Raw genomic sequence first — 19,122 nt, 5'->3', positions numbered from 1 at the left:
TGTGTTTCATATACAAGTATGATAAATCGATGACTTACGTATCCGGCTGTGATCAATATTAAATTCACACATATTACGGAAAAAAAACATACAGTTGCATTAATCTGCTGAATGCGATATTTTGAAATCAGAACGTTTTCTTGTTTGTTTGATGATATAACCTTTCCAATTCGCAATCGAGCTTACTTATGTATTAATTGATATGTATATTCAATATTTTGTATTTTTTATACCAAATAACAGTATTTTTAAAATGTAAACAGCGCAGAATCAATAACAGTTAAAAAACAAGCCATATATACCAAATATTTGCCAGGGAGTTTAAAATGAAGGATAAGGTGCAGTCTTAATAACTTCTTTTACTTTAAACATTGGATAAGCGCCAAATTTCTGAGTTCTAAAGTTCCTGCCCCCAGATTTGTAACCGTGAAATATTTCCGGCCAAACTTCGATTTTGTCCCCAATTTTAAGCTCAATTTCACACATGTCTTCCATTTGTGAAAGATATGTGGGACTCATCTGCATAAAGGCGCGCTGACACTCATCACGTGTTGGATTGTGGTTCATTATTGCCTCATGAACGCGTATTGGTTGCCCCCAGTAACGATAAGCATGATCGATATTAGTGGTAGTGAAAGTGGGATCCGAGTCGTACTGTTGCTTCATTTCATATACCAAGCGTCCAATCTGTTTTGAATAGAAAGTTTAATTCCATTAGTGAGAGTTTTTTTTTTTCTGATCCTGTATTAAACAATAACCAACGGTCTATAGACGTTATACGAAAGCCGTGACCGTGAGGATACGGTTTTATAATTCTGTGTATGTTCTTTGTTTACTTGTAAGGGACGAGGAAAAATGGAATGAAATGATGTCACCTCCTTCCCATCCTACTACATGTGTGGGGTAGGTTATTTATATCCTCGCGTGGCGACATAACAACGTCAATATATTTATAACACGATCGAGCCTGGAGTTATACCACATATAAGTAACATTAGAAGTGATTATTTATATTTTATGCTGACAAATCACGAGATTTTATGCTAACAATCTGGAACAGCGTTTCTTAAACTAGGGTAAATTTACCCTTTGGGGCGAATTCCTCTTATTTAGAGGGTAAATAATTGAAAAAATCCACATCAGTTGATGGGACAGAAAAATTGTACCAAAAATTGTGCGCCGGACAAGTATATCAGAAAACTCACATTAGATGAAAACGTTCCAACAAAGTGATCGCATTCTACCAGTAAATGAACGTCAGTGACGATTCCTTTCAAGCCATCACGGCTTAATCTTAACGAAGTATCGGCGTGTCTTGTTGATTGTTGGTTTGTAATGAACGTGAACTCAGGGTATCTAGCATAGGAACTTAATTAGTTTGTAATTCATCAGCACTGTTGAGTATATTACATTCCGTATGTTTTATGACGCATATATATCGTGAAGTGGTATAAAATAATTCTGTATAGGGGCTACGTATTATCAGTAGCTCAACTTGTATTTTCAATATTACCTTATATATAGGCCCTTAAACAATTTAAACAAAGATTTGTTTTACAACCAAGTCGGTTTGGTAAAGTTGGTTGATGTATGGTACTGTGGGGAAAGATGGGACATCACTGGTACATAATATTCAAATATCCTGATCGTGTTTTAAACAACTAACAACGGTCGATCGTATAAGTGTGAGGATACGGTTTTATAGTTCTTTGAATATCTGTGTTTACTACCAAATTAAACGGGAAAATAAAGTAAAAAAGGTGTCCCATCTTCCCCCACCCTACTATATAACTGCTAAGTTACCATGTTGAATGTTTAATTGGTTCGGACTGTACGGATAAAATTACACAGAGAAATAATAACACCATTTAAATATGGCCAGCGTTGCAATTTTCCAGTCGCGTCGAACTTTACTTCGCACTCTTGTGGGCATGAAGGCCAAGCCGCACACAACTATGTTGCAGTTCGTTTTACATTTGCAGAAACTTTCGCGGGGTTTATATACTCTGAATTTTGTTTTAAATAAAGTAATTTAAAGTTTAAAATAAAGTCTTGGCTAATTTGGGCTTAACTAACCACGACTTTACCACAATAATTAGAAAAGCGACCAAACATTTGTTGTACTCTAGTACTTACACATTCTGCAGCATTTGCATATAATTTAAGTCATCTGTTGCAACGTAGACAAGTTTTGTGATGTTCGTGACGTCATTATTGATGACGTATTTGTCGTACCAATTCGCCACAGGGTCCATGTAAGCTTCCATTCGTTGAAAGTTTGCTTCGTTTGATTTATCCGTTCTTCGAATGTGAACACTGAGAAAAATACCCCATTTGAGTTTTTGTAATAACGATATGTCTTTTAACAAGACATAGTTCATATGAGATTGTCAAGATGTTTGACACGTATTCATTATACCAATTCACTTACCCAACTACGGGATGCTTAAAACCAATATCTTGCTTTATAATTTGAACCTCTCGCGTCACCCATGCTTTGGGTCTCATAAGATAACTTTGAACTTGACCTGCCCACCACACGAGAGGATCTCCGTGGATCGGTTTAACGAGAGGATAAAATTCCTCCGGTATTGTCATTGGAGCAAACGGAGTCTGTCGGTCGTGTGAGTCTATTAGAGTCACTTTTACAACTTCTGTATCGACCGGGGTGGGATTCGAACTCTTTTCACCTAAAAACAAGAAAAAGTTTGTGTAAAATATATTTAAACCAAAGGTTTACAATGGTAAAATATACATAAAGGAAGCGGCTGTGATAAACTATCGCAATACACAAAGCTTTACGCTTCTAACACAGTGTGGCTTTGTACAAAATCGACTCAGATATAATGGCCTTTAAACGAATATAAATACCCAGTGATTTAGTATTATATACTTACTGTACCATTCTGGTGCTTCCTTCCCTCCAGTAATATTGTTGCATGTTTCACTTAGTGGCATGAAGACTTCATCTAACCCAGGATAGTCAGTGATTGCCTTGAGATCCCATTGCATTACTCGGTTTGTACCGATAGCTAGAAACAAGCAGACGCCGTAATGATGAACTAAACAACCGAAGCCGCATTTTGCTTCAACATTACAGAATAGTTTCTTTGCTCTGCGACAGTTTTTCTGGTTCTGAAAAATATTATTTTGTCAAACCAATTTGAAAGAAATATAGGCAGGTATCTAATAACATTGCTATGAGCTTGTATTAGATCTAATGCGATGCCGTGTAACAAATACTCTTTTCCTTGGATTAGTATACTTAAAATATATGAGGGCTAAAGAGGTTACTTGTGTGTGCTGTATCAGATGTTGTGCTCTACGATTCAATTCACGAAGTTTGTAACGATCGCCTTCCTCGTCTTCGTTGTTTAACAGCGTCATTTCATTTATTAAGGAACTTGTAATAAAATAGGAATCAAAGTCACCATTATATACATTATGATTTGTGATATGATGATATATAGCAGGGTGGAAGAAGACGAAACATCTGTAGCACATAATATCTAAATATCCTGATCCGGTTTCAGGTTGTATAATTCTTTAAATGTTCTTTTTTTACTACCAAACGGAACGAGAAAAAGAATGAAATAGTGTCTCATCTTCCCTATTCTACTATATACATATTTTATATTATATAGTCAGGGTTGAGAAAACGAGACACCTGTGTAGCACATATTGTTTAAATATCCTGATCGTAAACAACTATAACAACGGTATATATCAGTCGTGAAAATACGGTTTAAAAAGGTGTCCCATCTTCCCCCACTCTCATAAAATATCACAGTGGTTATTAAAGTGTAGCTCGTTCTTCATAATATTTGCTAGGACATAATGAGCTCAATAATATTTTCAATAAACATTCATTCATTTATTTAGACTTTCTATGTTCGCTTTGTGAAGAAATATCTGTTTGAAATGTCAAGTGATGTACTCTAATATCATAGTATCACTTTAGCATACTATGATACTATGGTAATACGTTATAATCGGTAAACGCTTTTAATTTTAGCTACATTATACAATTGATTATATAGAGGATTTTTACTTACTTTTCCAATGGAACTAACAGTCGATCCCAGTTGACCAACCGCTGAACTAAATCTTTGTTTTTCTCAGCCAATTTGTTCATATCGTGATTAAGCAGTTGTTGAATTTGAAATGACTTAACGAAGACGCTTCTGATTAAACTTCTCACCTTAAGTCCATGTTTTAAGCTTTCTTTATCTGCGCATTAGTAAACAAAGCATGTTTATATATTTATAATAATAAAATATAACAGACATATAGTAGGGTGGGGGATGATGGGACACATTTAGCGCAGAATATCCAAATATCCTGATCGTGTTTTAAACAATTAGCAACAGTCTATGGGAGTCGTAAGGAAACCGATTTATATTTATTTAATTTTTTTGGGGGGTTTCAAATGTGACCAGTAAACAGAATGATAAGGTGTACCATCTTCCCCCAACCTACTTAAGAAACTGCTATAACGTGTAGATGTACAAGCAAAATGTCTTTATGATTACACTGCACAAGATTACAGGACATATAGATATCATCAGTAATTTACTCACCGCTATATTTATTTTCGTAAATTGTATCATCACCTTGTCTACTGTACAAATAATAGAATCGAATTAAACTTATTTTAGGAGTTATAACTTAGGTAATAAATATTTATATATAGTAGGGTGGGGGAAGATGGGGCAAATTTTTAATCTATTTCTTGTCCTATTTGGTAGTAAACAGAGAACTTTCAAAGAATTATAAAACCGTATACTCACAACTCACATAAACCGTTGTTAATTGTTTAAACCACGAACAGGATGTTTGGATATTATGTCCTAAAGGTATCCCATCTTACCCCACAGTACTATATGTTTAATACGTTGATTTTATGATACAGATAAATAGGCTTTGGGTCTGTATTTTTATCACCTCCATGCTTGTTCACTGGATTTGTATCAGGAAAACTTGAATACCAATATATACAACACTTTGTAATCATAACGCTTAAAACTATGAACTTACCTTGCAATAAAACATACATGGAGAGTTACGCATATAAATGCTACAACAACTAACACAAAATATATCTTTTTAAAACGGACAGTAAACATTTAAACTATTTAAAAATGTCACTTCAGTTTAATACCAACTATAAGCAAAACGGCGCAAGCCACAACCTTCTCCCAATTTGATAAAGTCACTTAACGCCTTAGGCCTTTAACGATTTCTAAACTGTTTTTCTGCAAACGAGTAACAAGGGTATGCCGCTACTGTAATGACCGGCTTTATTTTTTCTTAATCGAAATGAAATGCCCAAATAAAAGGAATGCAGCAAGCTTGGTCTAGCCTGCAACACAATACGACTTGCAAAGGTAATTTTCATTACAATCATATTTTTCTGGGCAAATGCCCGTGCAACAAAAAGTCAATCTAGATTCAAGCCTGAAGGAAACCTCCTCGGTTAGTGTAAATCATTATTGTAACAAATACATGAACCAACAGTAGTTTCTGAAACACCCGTGTTACACACAAGTTAAAAATGACGAACCGTTTATTGGATTGCTTTATTTTGTTCGTCGCTGCAAGCTCGAGAAATTAAGTTGGTAACATAACCCAATTAAATATGATAAAGGTTTTCAATACTTCGAATGCAGTTTATATCGCCCCCAACATTTTCTGAAGTAAATGCGGCAATTATATGTGGCAATGCGGCAGTTATACGAAACGCAGAGAACCACTCCTTTGGACTAAATATCAACTACGTTTATAGCAAGACTGCTTTAGCCACCCTTAAAGATTAAAAAATCCTTTTTTTTTCCCCCCCCCCCCAAAAATGTACTGGCGTTGCATCACCTGCGCTGTTTTGGATCAGATTCGAATGATCTTCATTGTTTGTATTTTATGTCATACTGAACGCTACTGGTATAAATATGTCACGCGCCCCCCCCCCCTTTTTTTTTTTTGGGGGGTTATTTTTTTTACAATATTCGCTACCGTTACGCAGACTGTAAACTTTGAGTTTTTATGTTAACTTGTGCAAAAATAGACGTCCTGTAACGGGGAAAAAAACTATATATATGTTATAAGTTTTACACCAATATTTACGCATGTTTGTCTCGAGCATTAAAGATGCAAATCGGGGGAATTTTCTAAATACTAGATAAATCCCCGATTTGCATATACACACTCTAACGTTTAAACAGTCTTTTAACTTGGATAACAAAATTCTGAAACCGTTGCTATACTCGGTGTTGATTAAAATCTAGAATCAGAAACACATTTTGTTACCAGGAATTTGTTGGCAAAGAAAATCTAAACGAAAGGATAATGGAAAAAGTTTACGGTCTAAAAAATAGGCGCAAGTGAAAAAATGGCCGCCTGGGGCCATATACGGACGACCTGTAACATACACGTTCAAATGCTCTGTACACAAGACTCTCCGCTAAAACCGTTCTCTTATTACTTGTGGCAAGGAAACTTAGATTTTCCGAATGTTAGCTGCTAGTTTAAGGAAAGCACATTTGGTATCGATCGCCTTGATATGTGTTATCATTATGTGTGTAGTTTATAATCGAAGGTATGTGTATAGGTATTTATTTTTCATTGCTCAGTAAAATAATTGAAAATAGATGTTAAATTTTCTATTATGTCCGGGGATATAGTAAGGTTGGGAGAATGGGACACCCTTTCATTCTATTTTCTCGGCCGATTTGATAAAAAACAAAAAACATTCAAAGTATTATAAACCCGGATCATCACGACTCTAAATGAGTGTTGTTAATTGTTTTTACTACGATTCGTATATTTGGTTATTATGCGCTAAAGTGTCCCATCTTCCCCTTGTCCCATCTCCCTCCCACCTTACTATACTAAAGATTTCCAATATCCGTTAGTTATAGTTTATTGGGACAATATTTTTTTCAAGCCTTTAGACAACGAATATAATTTAAACTCGTTGTATTTTTAGATTTCAAGAAACTGAAAAAACAATTGTTGTCAGTAAAGAATACACGCGTGAGTGTTAAGATTGCTTCTGTAAAACTGCGTTATCATCAACCTTTAGAAGTATTTTACCTTTAAGACGTTTGAAATTGCACGTTAAGTAGGGTGGGGAAGACAGGACACCTTTAGCACATAATAACTAAATGTTCTGTTTTTAACAACTAAATACGGTATGTGGGAGTCGGGCGGATGAGGGTTGTAATTCTTTAAACGTTTTTTGTTAACTACCAAATAAGACGAAAAAATAGACCAAAATTGTGTCCTATCTCCCCCTACTATATATGAATAGTCGAGATACGTAGTTGCTTGTATTATGTGACGATGTGTCATGCTGTTATCGTGAAGAATTTTACATAGTTGAATGTATGATCACCGTATTGTGTATCAATCAAGTTGACATTATATTCGCAGATAAAGAAAGCTTGAAACATGGACTTAAGGTGCGGAGTTTAATCAGAAGCGTCATCGTTAAGTCATTTCAAATTCAACAACTGCTTAATCACGATATGAACAAATTGGCTGAGAAAAACAAAGATTTAGTTCAGCGGTTGGTCAACTGGGATCGACTGTTAGTTCCATTGGAAAAGTAAAAACCTTTCCTTATTCCTGTAAACAAAACTATTCGTAGGTCGTATATGAGTTAATCAAACAACATCATTACGATATAGCACTTATAGGGTGGGGAAGAATTAAACACCTTTGGCAGATAATATTCAAATATCCGGATCGTGTTTTAAACAAGTTACAATGGTCTATCGAAGATACGATTATATAACTCCAATTCTACGAATGATATTCTTTGTTTTCTACTAAATAAGACGAAAAAATAGAATGAAAATGTGTCCTATCTTACCTTACCCTATTCTATACTATATATAAATATAAGACTTTTATTGTCACGTCTACGTATAACTGAATTGAACGGTAACAGTACTATTAAGAAACGCCAACGGTTATTAATATAGAATCCATTAGAAGTGACAGCTGTTTTGGCAATATGACAGTAAGTCTGATAAGTTATATGCGCATAAGTTTATTGAACATGTATTATACAGAACATGCAAGGGCTACATTTTGATAACCACTTTCATATATTATATATTTACCTTCAAAGGTTGAAGGTAGATGGGACACCTTTTCATTCCATTTTCTTGTCCCATTTGGTAGTACAAGCAAGGAACATTCAAAGAGTTGTAAAATCGCATCCTCACGAGTTTTCAATAGACCTTTGTTAGTTGTTTAAAACACGATCAGGACATTTGGATATATGTACCAAAGGTGCCCCTCTTCCCCACCCTATACTATATAACATATATATATAATGGTGACTTTGATTTTTATTTTATTACAAGTTCCCTAATAAATGAAATGACGTTGTTAAACAACGAAGACGAGGAAGGCGATCGTTACAAACTTCGTGAATTGAATCGTAGAGCACAACATCTGATACAACACACACAGGTATCTATATATCTTAAATACTTTTGGCAGTTTTTTTCTACTATTATTCCCGCTTGTGTCCGTGGTCGGGATACTAGAACAAAAAACATGGCGTTTTCTACAACTCAATATTCAACAATGCGTTATCAAAATTGTCAGCCATACAAACCGGTAGAACCAAGAGAGAGATAGAGGAAAAACGATTACCCACAAGTCGCATATTTTTTAACTCGAAACCACCATAAATTGTGGTTGCCCGACATGGGAGGATATACGAGTCATTTACTCAAGCATTATTATTATTAAGTTGTAACGAAACATACATCTATGTTAATGGTAATTAAAGTACGCCATTTTTATCTTCCAGAACCAGAAGGACTGTCGCAGAGCAAAGAAACTATTCTGTAATGTTGAAGCAAAATGCGGCTTCGGTTGTTTGGTTCATCATTACGGCGTCTGCTTGTTTCTAGCTATCGGTACGAATCGAGTAATGCAATGGGATCTCAAGGCAATCACTGACTATCCTGGTTTAGATGAAGTCTTCATGCCACTAAGTGAAACATGCAACAATATTACTGGAGGAAAGGAAGCACCAGAATGGTACAGTAAGTATATAATACTAAATCACTGGCTATTTATATTCGCGTGGCGGCTGAACGGCTTAAGCTAACCTTCGCATTACTAACGGAAATTGAATTCTTCTTTGTGGTTAATTTAAGCCAATGTCTATATTAACTTTGATCAAATCATATACGACAACGTCGATAGCAGCACAAAGCCACGGTTTCGTTGTGCATATTCATTTTGTAAGCTTACTCTATTTTGTTCCATAAACTATTTTTTTGTTAGGTGAAAAGAGTTCGAATCCCACCCCGGTTGATACAGAAGTTGTAAAAGTGACTCTAATAGGATCACGCGACCGACAGACTCCGTTTGCTCCAATGACAATACCGGAGGAATTTTATCCTCTCGTTGAACCGATCCACGGAGATCCTCTCGTGTGGTGGGCAGGTCAAGTTCAAAGTTATCTTATGAGACCCAAAGCATGGGTGACGCGAGAGGTTCAAATTATAAAGCAAGATATTGGTTTTAAGCATCCCGTAGTTGGGTAAGTGAATTGGTATAATGAATACTGGTCAAACATCTCGAAAATCTCATTTGAACTATGTCTTGTTAAAGGACATATCGTTATTACAAAAACTCAAATGGGGTATTTTTCTCAGTGTTCACATTCGAAGAACGGATAAATCAAACGAAGCAAACTTTCAACGAATGGAAGCTTACATGGACCCTGTGGCGAATTGGTACGACAAATACGTCATCAATAATGACGTTACAAACATCACCAAACTTGTCTACGTTGCAACGGACGATCTCGAATATATGGATATGCTGAGAAATCTGTAAGAAGTATAAAAGGTTTTACGCATGAGTTGAAAGCATTTTACAGATAAAGAATAAAAAATGTTCACTTTCACAATAACCGTCAACGGGCTTTTTAAACCACTTTTTGAACCACCAGTGACATATCTTTAGATCGCGAAACGCGGTTGATTTCTGTTACATTAAATCTAATCAAGTTCGCTTAACTAATTCTAGATACCCTGAGTTCACTTTCATTACAAACCAACAATCAACAAGCCACGCCGATACTTCGTCAAGATTAAGCAGCGATGGTTTGAAAGGAATCGTCACTGACGTTCATTTACTGGTAGAATGCGATCATTTTGTTGGAACTTTTTCATCTAATGTGAGTTTTCTGATATCAAATTTTGAATGCGGATTTTGCGTGGATTTGCATAAACAAACCGTATAGCGGTCCAGCGTAGTATACTTTCGTGGTATTAGGCGTTTGCAACTTAACTGAAAAGTTCCGGGTTCGATGCTCATCAGGTGATAGAAGGTGTGTGTCCTTAAGAGAGTTTCTATGGCGTGCCACGTTGTATGGAATTTACCAAACTTAAACTTCACAACGTAGAAAAGAATCTATGTAGTTGAACATATTGTTTAAATCCATATATTACAAACAATCTCCAACAGGAAGCAAATAAAAATTAAACTTCCTATTCAAAACAGATTGGACGCTTGGTATATGAAATGAAGCAACAGTACGACTCGGATCCCACTTTCACTACCACTAATATCGATCATGCTTATCGTTACTGGGGGCAAGCTATCCAACTTCACAAAGCGGTTATGGACCACAAACCATCCCTTGGATTTTGCAAACGTGCTGCACCAGACATGAGACAAATTGATCTTTCCAAAATGGAACTAATGTGTGAGATTGAAATTAAAGTCGGAGATATTATCGAGGTTTCCCCCGAGTCATATCACGGCTACCGATCTGCTGGCAAAAACGTCAGAACTCAAATGTTTGGCGCCTATCCGTTGTTTAAAGTGAAAGACATTATCAAAACTGCCCCGTATCCTTCGTTTTATAGAACCAAATCGTTTGAAGTAGAGTGATAAATGCATCTATAATAATGCAACTGTTAGCTTTATTTGTTCTATATTTTGTTTGCGTAAAAACGTTGTGTGACATTAAATGGTTCAATCTTTAATCAAGTTGTTTTGAAGAAGATGGATTGTTGGTAATACCACTGTCACTTCAGTATACTATGGTTATACTATGAGTGTTGATGTCAGGTTACGTCATTTTGTGAGCTTAACGTTGAAGTAATTTTTTGATTTTTTTTTACGGTTTTTAGCCGCATCGCAGATTTTGGGCAAATATAGTTTAGATGTTAGATGTATGCTAAACGGTGTATGTTAAGCGTTGCTATGCAAGATTGTAGCATTTTCTTGATACAAAATGTAACAAACGTAACTTATACATTTTTAGTGCTGGCGGGAAAACGTCACACAATACACGCTGGCAAGGCACTATTTTATATTTACTAATGGTTATACTTTTATTAATGTAGTTTAGGCTACCAACGGCTGCAGCTACACGGACCAAGTCATTAAGAAACTTGTATGCCTTTAGTTGAAAACCGACCAGCAAAACGCCGGGCAAAGTGGTTAGCGCGCCTGCCTTTAACCCAAAGGTAATGGGTTGAAAAAGGCTGGTTACTGCTCCCATTGTGGGCGTATGTCTCTGGGCAAGACACTTAACGACAATTGCTCCAACTCAGTAATCACCAATGGGTTGTCCAAATTATCAGCCATGCATAAAAAAATATTTATCCACAAATTAACATACGTGGTAACCGTAAGCTGGCATAGGGTGTATGAAGCAGTACACCCGTGTTATAACGACTGTCGTATTCCGGCTATGCGAAGGTAAAGTAAGTTACGTTTAAATAAGGTAATTAAACTAGATAATTACTGCATCTGCCTATTTTTTGTACCCAAACTGCCGTTCAATTTGTGTTTTACGTAACAATGGGTTGGTCTACTCGGTATTTCTACGGCTCTGGGAAAAACGCTTAATATAGTTACAGCAATACAACATTATGTTACGAACTAGGTATCCTCTACACTACTGTCCGAATAGATTTTTGGAAAATTAAAGAGAATATAAATCAAAGAGAATACGGTATACAAAGTGTATTAACTATAATAGTAAAACAACGAACAGCACAAAATTTAGGTGTGGACACATTGTGTCCACGAAGAACATTTTGTAATTTATTTACACCACGTAACTGTCATTATAAATATCACATTCAAATGAAGTAGAAAGTTTTCGTTTACGCTTTGTTTCCATTATTCCTGCATCTTCATTGTGACGTATTTGCCTTAAATTTTCCAAGGTATTGCATAACACATCATCTGCTTCTTGAAGAGATTTGTTAAACTGCATATCTTGTAATACATCTTTTATACCATCTACGATTTTCATAAGTTTATGCATATGTCCACCTGTAAAGGTTTCCTCAGCTAAGCTTTGCTGGGCAGTATCTACAGCATTGTAATCAGGCTGTATAAGATATACATCAGTGGCAGCATCTTGAATCTCATGCACATGATCACAAACACCCCCCTCGTGAAAAGCACAAACAATTTCGTGGTCGAATGTAACATAAGCTGGATCACCAATTGGAAACAAAGTTTCAGCTGTTGCAGGATCTTCAGGTGTTGAGGGAGCTTCGGGTGTTGTTTGGGCTTCGGTCTTTTTACGATTTTGTTTATTTGTGTTTTTACGTTTTTTTCCTTTCTTTTGTCTAAGAAGACAGTTATATTTAAAAAATGTTTTCTTTGTTGGAAAAAAATGTCTGTTGTTTGGCACAGGTGGTGTTTTATCCTTAAACAGTACATTGACCACATATAACTTCAACTCTGGCAATAATTGTTTGAAGGGCACACGTTGGTCAATCAAAACACCCAAATGCTCAACCACTCTACTGTCCAACTCATCCAAATCATCAGAATTCATTTTATCCAACTGAAAGACAAATAAGAAAATGATGTAAGATTCCTCTTGAATTTAAAACTTATTTATCCTTTATTACAGAGAAATGACGGTTGCTATAAAACAGGTTTCTTCATTACATTATGCATGCTTTTTAGGGACAACCTATGCAGCAACTTTACTTTATAAAGGGAATCATTTATTTTAAAGTTAATGCAATCATTTATTTTATAGATTTGAACAAATGTCTGTGATAACTAGATTAAAGTAAGAAAATCATTTTGAACAATAACACACTCATCAAGTATTAAAGTTTAATTAAACTTTTTAACTACATATGGTCACTGGGTTTCAGAAGTTACCTGGTCAAACTGATGCCCAGAGTGTTCATCAGAAGTGGGAAACCCCACAATAAAACATGTAATCTGCCGTGGAACAGATAAAAAACCAACGCTTCTTAGTTTTCTTGAAACTTTATCCTTTTGAGATTTTATTTGAACATGCTTTTTAAATTCATGCTGCGAATAAAACAGTTTAACATTAACAAACATAAGGGTGAAATGGTATAGATGTACATGTTCATACACAGAATAATATTTTAAAGAAATATACATTCAAACCTAATACACAAGAATTACCAAAAATTAACAGAATATCCAAATTGAATTACCTTATAATCTGGATATGTAATAATCTCTCTTACGAATATGAACGCTTTACAGTTTCTCTTTTTTGAACCTAGCATGTGGTGATTCGCAGTTTTTTTTGTTTTCAAGTTACGATTTTTACATCTATCTTTTCCATATTCACATTCATATTTTGCGAATGATTTTATAATATAAGGTATGCCTTCGTTACTCCAATGCAGGAAAGAGCTCAGGATATCTAGAAAATTAGTCAGGTAAATAATGTGTATTAGGTGTTATTATTAAATTGTTTTAATGAAGGTTTTAATTTAAACAAAATATTTAAAATATTGGCAAAGATTATACGAAATGTTTGGCTTAATGCACAGTGTTGCTATCGCTGGTAATCTGTCGATATAATTGCTAAAACCACATTAGAAATCAGAAACAATTATTAACATGTGTGTTGTTCCAACAATATAAAAGCCCACAATGCCAGAAAGCTTCAAACCATTATCCTTTAGATCAGGGGTTCTTAAACTTTTTGAAGCACGCCCCCCAATGAAGATCTCAACAAACTTGCCCCCCTCCTTTTTTGTTAAGTTACCACAGTGGTGTTCAATTAATTTCTGCCATGATCAACCACATCCAAACCTGACATAATGGACATGCTTTAAACCGCGCCCCCTTGGTTGACTGTATCTGTATTATTGCGTAAAACACTTCATCAAAATCAAATAACTGTTCAGTTTACATTGTAGTTTCACCCTATATTTACCATTTTTTTCTTAGCCAGGTAAACTGTTTTTTTACGAAATAGTAGGGATTCATTGCATCATAATAGCGATTGTTTTGCCTGGCAATTAATTACGACATAATAGCAATTCACACGGCGATTATTTGCGTCATAATAGGGATTGACAGCTCATCATTTAGCATGTGTAAGAGGTTTAAAAACAGGCTTAAATGTTTGCTTTTTTAATTTAATTTTACCTGAGTCGTGTTTTAGCCTTTTAAACACCACTGTAATAACACTTTATTTTATAGTTTTTTCGCGCCCCCCTTCTGAGTGTTTCACGCCGCCCTAGGGGGGCGCGCCCCCCAGTTTAAGAGCCACTGCTTTAGATACAAGAAGAAAGCTCAGACCAGTATGCAACATCCTTACAATCATTATACTAACCCTTTTTATATTTTTTTTGAAAAAACACATACTTCGAATGAGTGGCTTTTTCAAAGTCCTCTATTGCTTGTTTAACCTCTTGCATTGAATTATATTGAAAAACTTGCTTTGTTTGTTTAACTTCACACGATTGTGTGTTTTCCACTTGTCCACCATTATCTTCTGCTTTATCGGAAACAGGAGTGGATGAATCCATCTTACCACACCTAAATTTTTTTAACATTCAGAACCTTATTACCATGTTATCCATTAAGTATTAAGGAAGACCAACTAATGTACATACCAGTATTCCCACATTTCTGTCATTGAATAGCCTTGACAATTTCTGCTACAGGACTAATGCTGAAAATATCACGAATAGTTCCAACTTCCAGGATACTTATAGTTTACAATTTGCATTTACCAATCCTTTCTACACAGTTTTTTAAAGCAAACAAACCTGCAAAACGCGTTGATAATTAACAGAACCACAATGTAATCATAATAAAGAAATGAATACACAAAGAAACGAATTCTTATTTTTTAAAAGTTAATTTGGTGTTACTCAGCACAAGCTAAGTTTTGTCGAAATTTTTCTCTTGCGTTTCCTTACTTTCCTAGAATGACAAGATTCATCAATTTTTGTATCATTATTCAAACAAAGCGTTTTTAAATTTTCTAAAGTATTACGCAACACCATGTTTGCTTTTTGAATGGTTTGTTCAGATTGAATATCACATAAAACGTCTTTTATATTGTCCACAATTTCAATCATTTCATTTACAGCACGCTTTGAGCAATTTTCCTCAGTATTGCAGTGCTGGCTACTATTAGTGGTATAAGCAACAGGTTGGACTTGTTGGCATACATCAGTGGTTACATCTTGAATCTCTGGCACACATGTATAACGAACATCATCTTGAAATGAACAAACAATTTCTTGGTCGAGAGTAACATAAACTGAATCAGTATTTTGTATTATATTTTGAGATGTAGATGGCATGTCATCAACCTTTGCAACTGCTAGATTTTGTTTAATACGCAAGTAGTTTTCACGAAAACCTTGTTTTGTCGGGAAAAAGCGTCTGTCATTTGGCATAGGTGGTTCTCTATCCTTGAACAATTCATTCATAACAAACAACTTTAGTTCTTTAAACAAATTTTTTTGTGGGATACGATTGCTCATTAATACACCCAATTGATCAAACACCCTGCTATCCAACTCTTCTGCAAAACCTGAGGACTAATGGATTTAATAAATTAAACTGAACAAAAAGTAATCAGTGATCAAAAAGTAAACATTAAACTTTTCTTCATACCTGTTCGATCACGTGTCCATGGTGTTCGTCAAGCAAAGGAAATTTAACAAAGTAGTAAGTAGTTTGATTTTGAACTGCTGACAAACCAGTTTTTTTCAAATATGTAGAAACTCTCATTTTAACAGTTTTATCAGGAGATGCAATCTATAAAATGTAAAATCAATATTACTAAATTAAATTTGAATGAATAACATTTATTTATTCCCCAAAAGTTATAATTAATTTCCAAAAAACAAGGATTTATCCACTAGCCAATGCTTTCCAATACTACACATACATACCTCATAATCTGGAAAAGCCCTAATCTCTCTTACAGTTAACCTTGCTGGACAATCCCTTTTTTTAGAACCCAATACTCGAAGGTATTTTGTTTGTGGCACATCTAATGTTGGATGTGGAGTGTTTGCTCTTCTCTTTAAATTTCTTAATCTATTTCTATCTTTTCCATATTCGCATTCATATTTTGTAAACGACTTCACAACGTATGGAACAGTTTCTTGGTCCCACTGCACATGGTTCTTTTTCGGATCTAAAAAAAGAAGAGGATTGCATCTTTGTTCTTATGCCTCTTGCTAGATTTTTAATATTAAACTTGCACCTCTACATATTCTTAAATTCCATTTGGTAAGAAATATATACATAAATAATACTTATTTTGGAAGTGTACAAGAGGTGATAGCAAAAAAATAGAGACTAAAAATAGATATTTGTAAACTTAAGGTATATTTTTCACCTACATTGATTTATAACCTAAATCACAACTAATAATAGGTAGGTAATTCTTTAGCAAGTAAGCAAAAACTAAAAGTGCTGCATCATCGTATTTTTTACACTGAGCCTTGAATTAAACAAAGATTAGATTATCAGGGCACAGAATGCGTATTTCATATTTACATTACAGATTAAACAATTTGTTTGGTATTAAGGTTTTTACCAGCACTAAACAGTGCATGTGCCTTATTGTAATAGCATATTGCTATTGTGACGTAATAAATCGTTAACCTTAAGCAAGTCCAAGTCCATGAAAACTCAAAAGGTTTACCAAACTAAACTTAAATAATACTATTTTGTGAATATCATTATCAACCAATATAGGTATTTTTAGTGAATGAATGTAACTTACTTTACCCTCGCGTGGCCGGAAAACGACAGTCGTTATCACACGGGTTTAACACCTCGTGCCAGCTTACGAGTTACCATGTATGTTACTTTGTGGGTGATTATTTTTTTGGAATTTTTTCATTTTGTTTATGTATGGCTGATAATTTAGCCACTGGGTTAAGGCAATTGCCGTTAAGTGTCTTGCCCAAGGACACATACGCCAACAATGGTAGCAGCGTCGAGCCTTGAACCTATTACCTCTGGGTTACAGGCAGGCACGCTAACCACTATACCACGGCGCCGGACAAAGTGGTAAATGAGTAAGACCGGAAAATCATTTGAGGACAAAAAAATTCTTTGGTCACCGACACCAGCTAAAAGAAATACTGCAATACATGGATGATGGATATTTACCATGTTTATCTTTTCTAAAAAATATATATTTTGTTTGAGTAGCCTTTTCAAACTCATGTATTGCTTCTTTGACCTCCTCGTATGAACTATACTTAATAACGAACTGTGTTTGTTTATCTACACAGCGTTGTTTTACTTCCATTGCTTCTTGTGTTGCTTCAGGAACTGTAGGCTGTAGCCGGGTTGTTGTTACTGCCACCACACGAGTACAAGAAATGGGCGCATTACTAAACCATATTAAAACAGTCAACGGTTGACAAACAGATTTTTTACATACTACTTACATATTCGAGACGGTCCCTCGTAGGTTCTCACTCGAGTTGAACATTTTGTAACTTTTGGTTCTGCTTCTTTTAAATTTAGGCACGTGACCAAACACATAACACATCTGTTTTACACCATAGAAATAAAAAAGAGTAGAACGCGCAATTGCCCAAAACCGTGATATATTCTTTTTTCTATTCACGTGACCGCCAACTCCGTCCCCATTTCCCTTCGTCTCCATTGTAAAAGATAGGCGCATAGTATTTTTGGACGGTTTTAGCTGTTTATAATAAAAACTACACCAACTTTTTAAGTTTGTTAGGCTAGTTTAGTTATTTGGTACGTTAACGCTTACAGTTTACCACTTGTTTAGGAAATTTAATTATTTAAAAAAATTAATTAAAAATTTCAAACAAACGTTTTTTTAGAAATATATATATATTAGAAAATAGTTTTTTTACACAATAACTTTAAATTAAGTCAAAAAACGAAGAAAAACTACACAAAACGTCATCGACTCCATTGACTACAATAGTTAACGGGAACGACCTGCGAAAGAGAGACAGTGTATCGTGCTCTCTCCTTTGCCGACATTGGAGATGCGCCTTCTATTCTTTTTTATTTCTGTGTTTTACACTCGCTCTCTTTACTGCTAAAGTTCGGATTCCGAATATTTCCGACAAGTGACACACAGTTGTCGTCACGTACAACAATGTTGTGACAATTCCAGCTGGTGTAAATATAGCAAAAGAAGGTTTCTTTCGTATCTCATATAAATTGAGAATAAATACTTGACTATCCCTGATTAGGTCTTGTTAACGTCGTTTAGTTATTCTGTAGCATACTGGGTTAAAAGTGTTTACGCTATTTCACCATTGTTTCGTATGATGGCTTCTAAGACAATTGGAGCAACTGTACGAGCTGTTAAAGGACGAAGGATGATTCCAACAAAACAAGCATTAGTTTTGGTATGTTAATTATATAATATGTACAAAAATATCATCGTTTTTACCTTTTTTGTAATTCAACTTCCAGTATTCCTACTGTTTGGCATCTATTTTGTGCATATTACTACCACTATAGTTTGGCTAACCAACTCGGGCCCAAAACAGAAATCGCATGGTGTTCCATCCTGTAGGACCTAACCTACATGTAATAGAGTAGTGCTATAGTCTTGTAAGAACTCTAAACCGACAGCCATTCCTCTATAATTAAACAAATATTATTAATAACAATTTTAATTCATATCTCTATCTCACGCAGACACAAGCTGCAGTTTCAAGAGTCAAAGAACTTCTTCAACAAAATCCTGAAGCTGTAAGCATGAAGAATAATGTGTCACAAATATAGTAGTTAACAGGACAGCAACATATTTATTAAAATTAAATCTTACCTGTTTTTAGAATGCACTTAAGGTGGGAGTAA

The 19,122-nt window shown here is 35.0% G+C and overlaps 4 protein-coding genes and 1 long non-coding RNA gene across 10 annotated transcripts in view; 2 read left to right on the top strand and 3 right to left on the bottom strand.

The window, feature by feature from the left end:
- Positions 1–11,021, top strand: part of fut8 (Alpha-(1,6)-fucosyltransferase-like) — a gene marked incomplete at its 5' end in the record, with an annotated part of 36,522 nt that extends 25,501 nt beyond the window's left edge. Inside the window, 7 exon segments of the mRNA NM_001135025.1 lie at positions 7,431–7,603; positions 8,370–8,478; positions 8,825–9,062; positions 9,307–9,565; positions 9,681–9,860; positions 10,057–10,207; positions 10,534–11,021. Coding sequence (NP_001128497.1) covers positions 7,431–7,603; positions 8,370–8,478; positions 8,825–9,062; positions 9,307–9,565; positions 9,681–9,860; positions 10,057–10,207; positions 10,534–10,926 — 1,503 coding nt within the window.
- On the bottom strand, positions 23–5,229 carry LOC104265699 (alpha-(1,6)-fucosyltransferase-like). 5 transcript variants are annotated; one of them, XM_018812100.2, is made up of 9 exons: positions 5,038–5,229; positions 4,581–4,621; positions 4,056–4,230; positions 3,295–3,403; positions 2,898–3,135; positions 2,432–2,690; positions 2,137–2,316; positions 1,206–1,356; positions 23–687 (listed from the first exon to the last, which is right to left on the bottom strand). In XM_018812100.2, the coding sequence occupies exons 1-9, from the start codon at positions 5,124–5,126 to the stop codon at positions 322–324; spliced, it is 1,608 nt and encodes a 535-aa protein (XP_018667645.1). In that variant the 5' UTR covers positions 5,127–5,229; the 3' UTR covers positions 23–321. The 5 variants fall into 5 exon arrangements, with proteins under 5 accessions (XP_018667645.1, XP_009858574.1, XP_018667646.1 ...); XM_009860272.3 differs by having other exon boundaries at positions 206–687; positions 4,581–4,618; positions 5,038–5,189; XM_018812101.2 differs by having other exon boundaries at positions 206–687; positions 4,056–4,201; positions 5,038–5,165.
- Positions 11,022–11,994: 973 nt separating the features above from the next.
- On the bottom strand, positions 11,995–15,163 carry LOC100180411. Its single transcript, XM_018812118.2, has 5 exons — positions 14,904–15,163; positions 14,621–14,826; positions 13,485–13,699; positions 13,177–13,332; positions 11,995–12,847 (listed from the first exon to the last, which is right to left on the bottom strand). Exons 1-5 carry the CDS (start codon positions 14,924–14,926, stop codon positions 12,095–12,097), a joined length of 1,353 nt encoding a protein of 450 aa, XP_018667663.1. The 5' UTR covers positions 14,927–15,163; the 3' UTR covers positions 11,995–12,094.
- Positions 15,059–18,408, bottom strand: LOC100183549 (calcium-responsive transcription factor). 2 transcript variants are annotated; one of them, XM_018812115.2, is made up of 5 exons: positions 18,335–18,408; positions 17,718–17,832; positions 16,200–16,447; positions 15,919–16,062; positions 15,059–15,842 (listed from the first exon to the last, which is right to left on the bottom strand). In XM_018812115.2, exons 2-5 carry the CDS (start codon positions 17,812–17,814, stop codon positions 15,165–15,167), a joined length of 1,167 nt encoding a protein of 388 aa, XP_018667660.1. In that variant the 5' UTR covers positions 17,815–17,832; positions 18,335–18,408; the 3' UTR covers positions 15,059–15,164. The 2 variants fall into 2 exon arrangements, with proteins under 2 accessions (XP_018667660.1, XP_009858576.2); XM_009860274.3 differs by lacking the exon at positions 18,335–18,408 and adding an exon at positions 17,434–17,660 and having other exon boundaries at positions 17,718–17,827.
- Positions 18,409–18,483: 75 nt separating this feature from the next.
- LOC104265700 lies at positions 18,484–19,122 on the top strand. The gene is made up of 3 exons (XR_717251.3): positions 18,484–18,665; positions 18,961–19,014; positions 19,101–19,122. It is a non-coding gene; the product is annotated as an uncharacterized LOC104265700 (long non-coding RNA).

This window comes from Ciona intestinalis, chromosome 5 (genome assembly GCF_000224145.3).
Source record: "Ciona intestinalis chromosome 5, KH, whole genome shotgun sequence".
NCBI lineage: Eukaryota > Metazoa > Chordata > Ascidiacea > Phlebobranchia > Cionidae > Ciona > Ciona intestinalis.
This window is presented reverse-complemented; position numbering and strand designations above follow the sequence as displayed.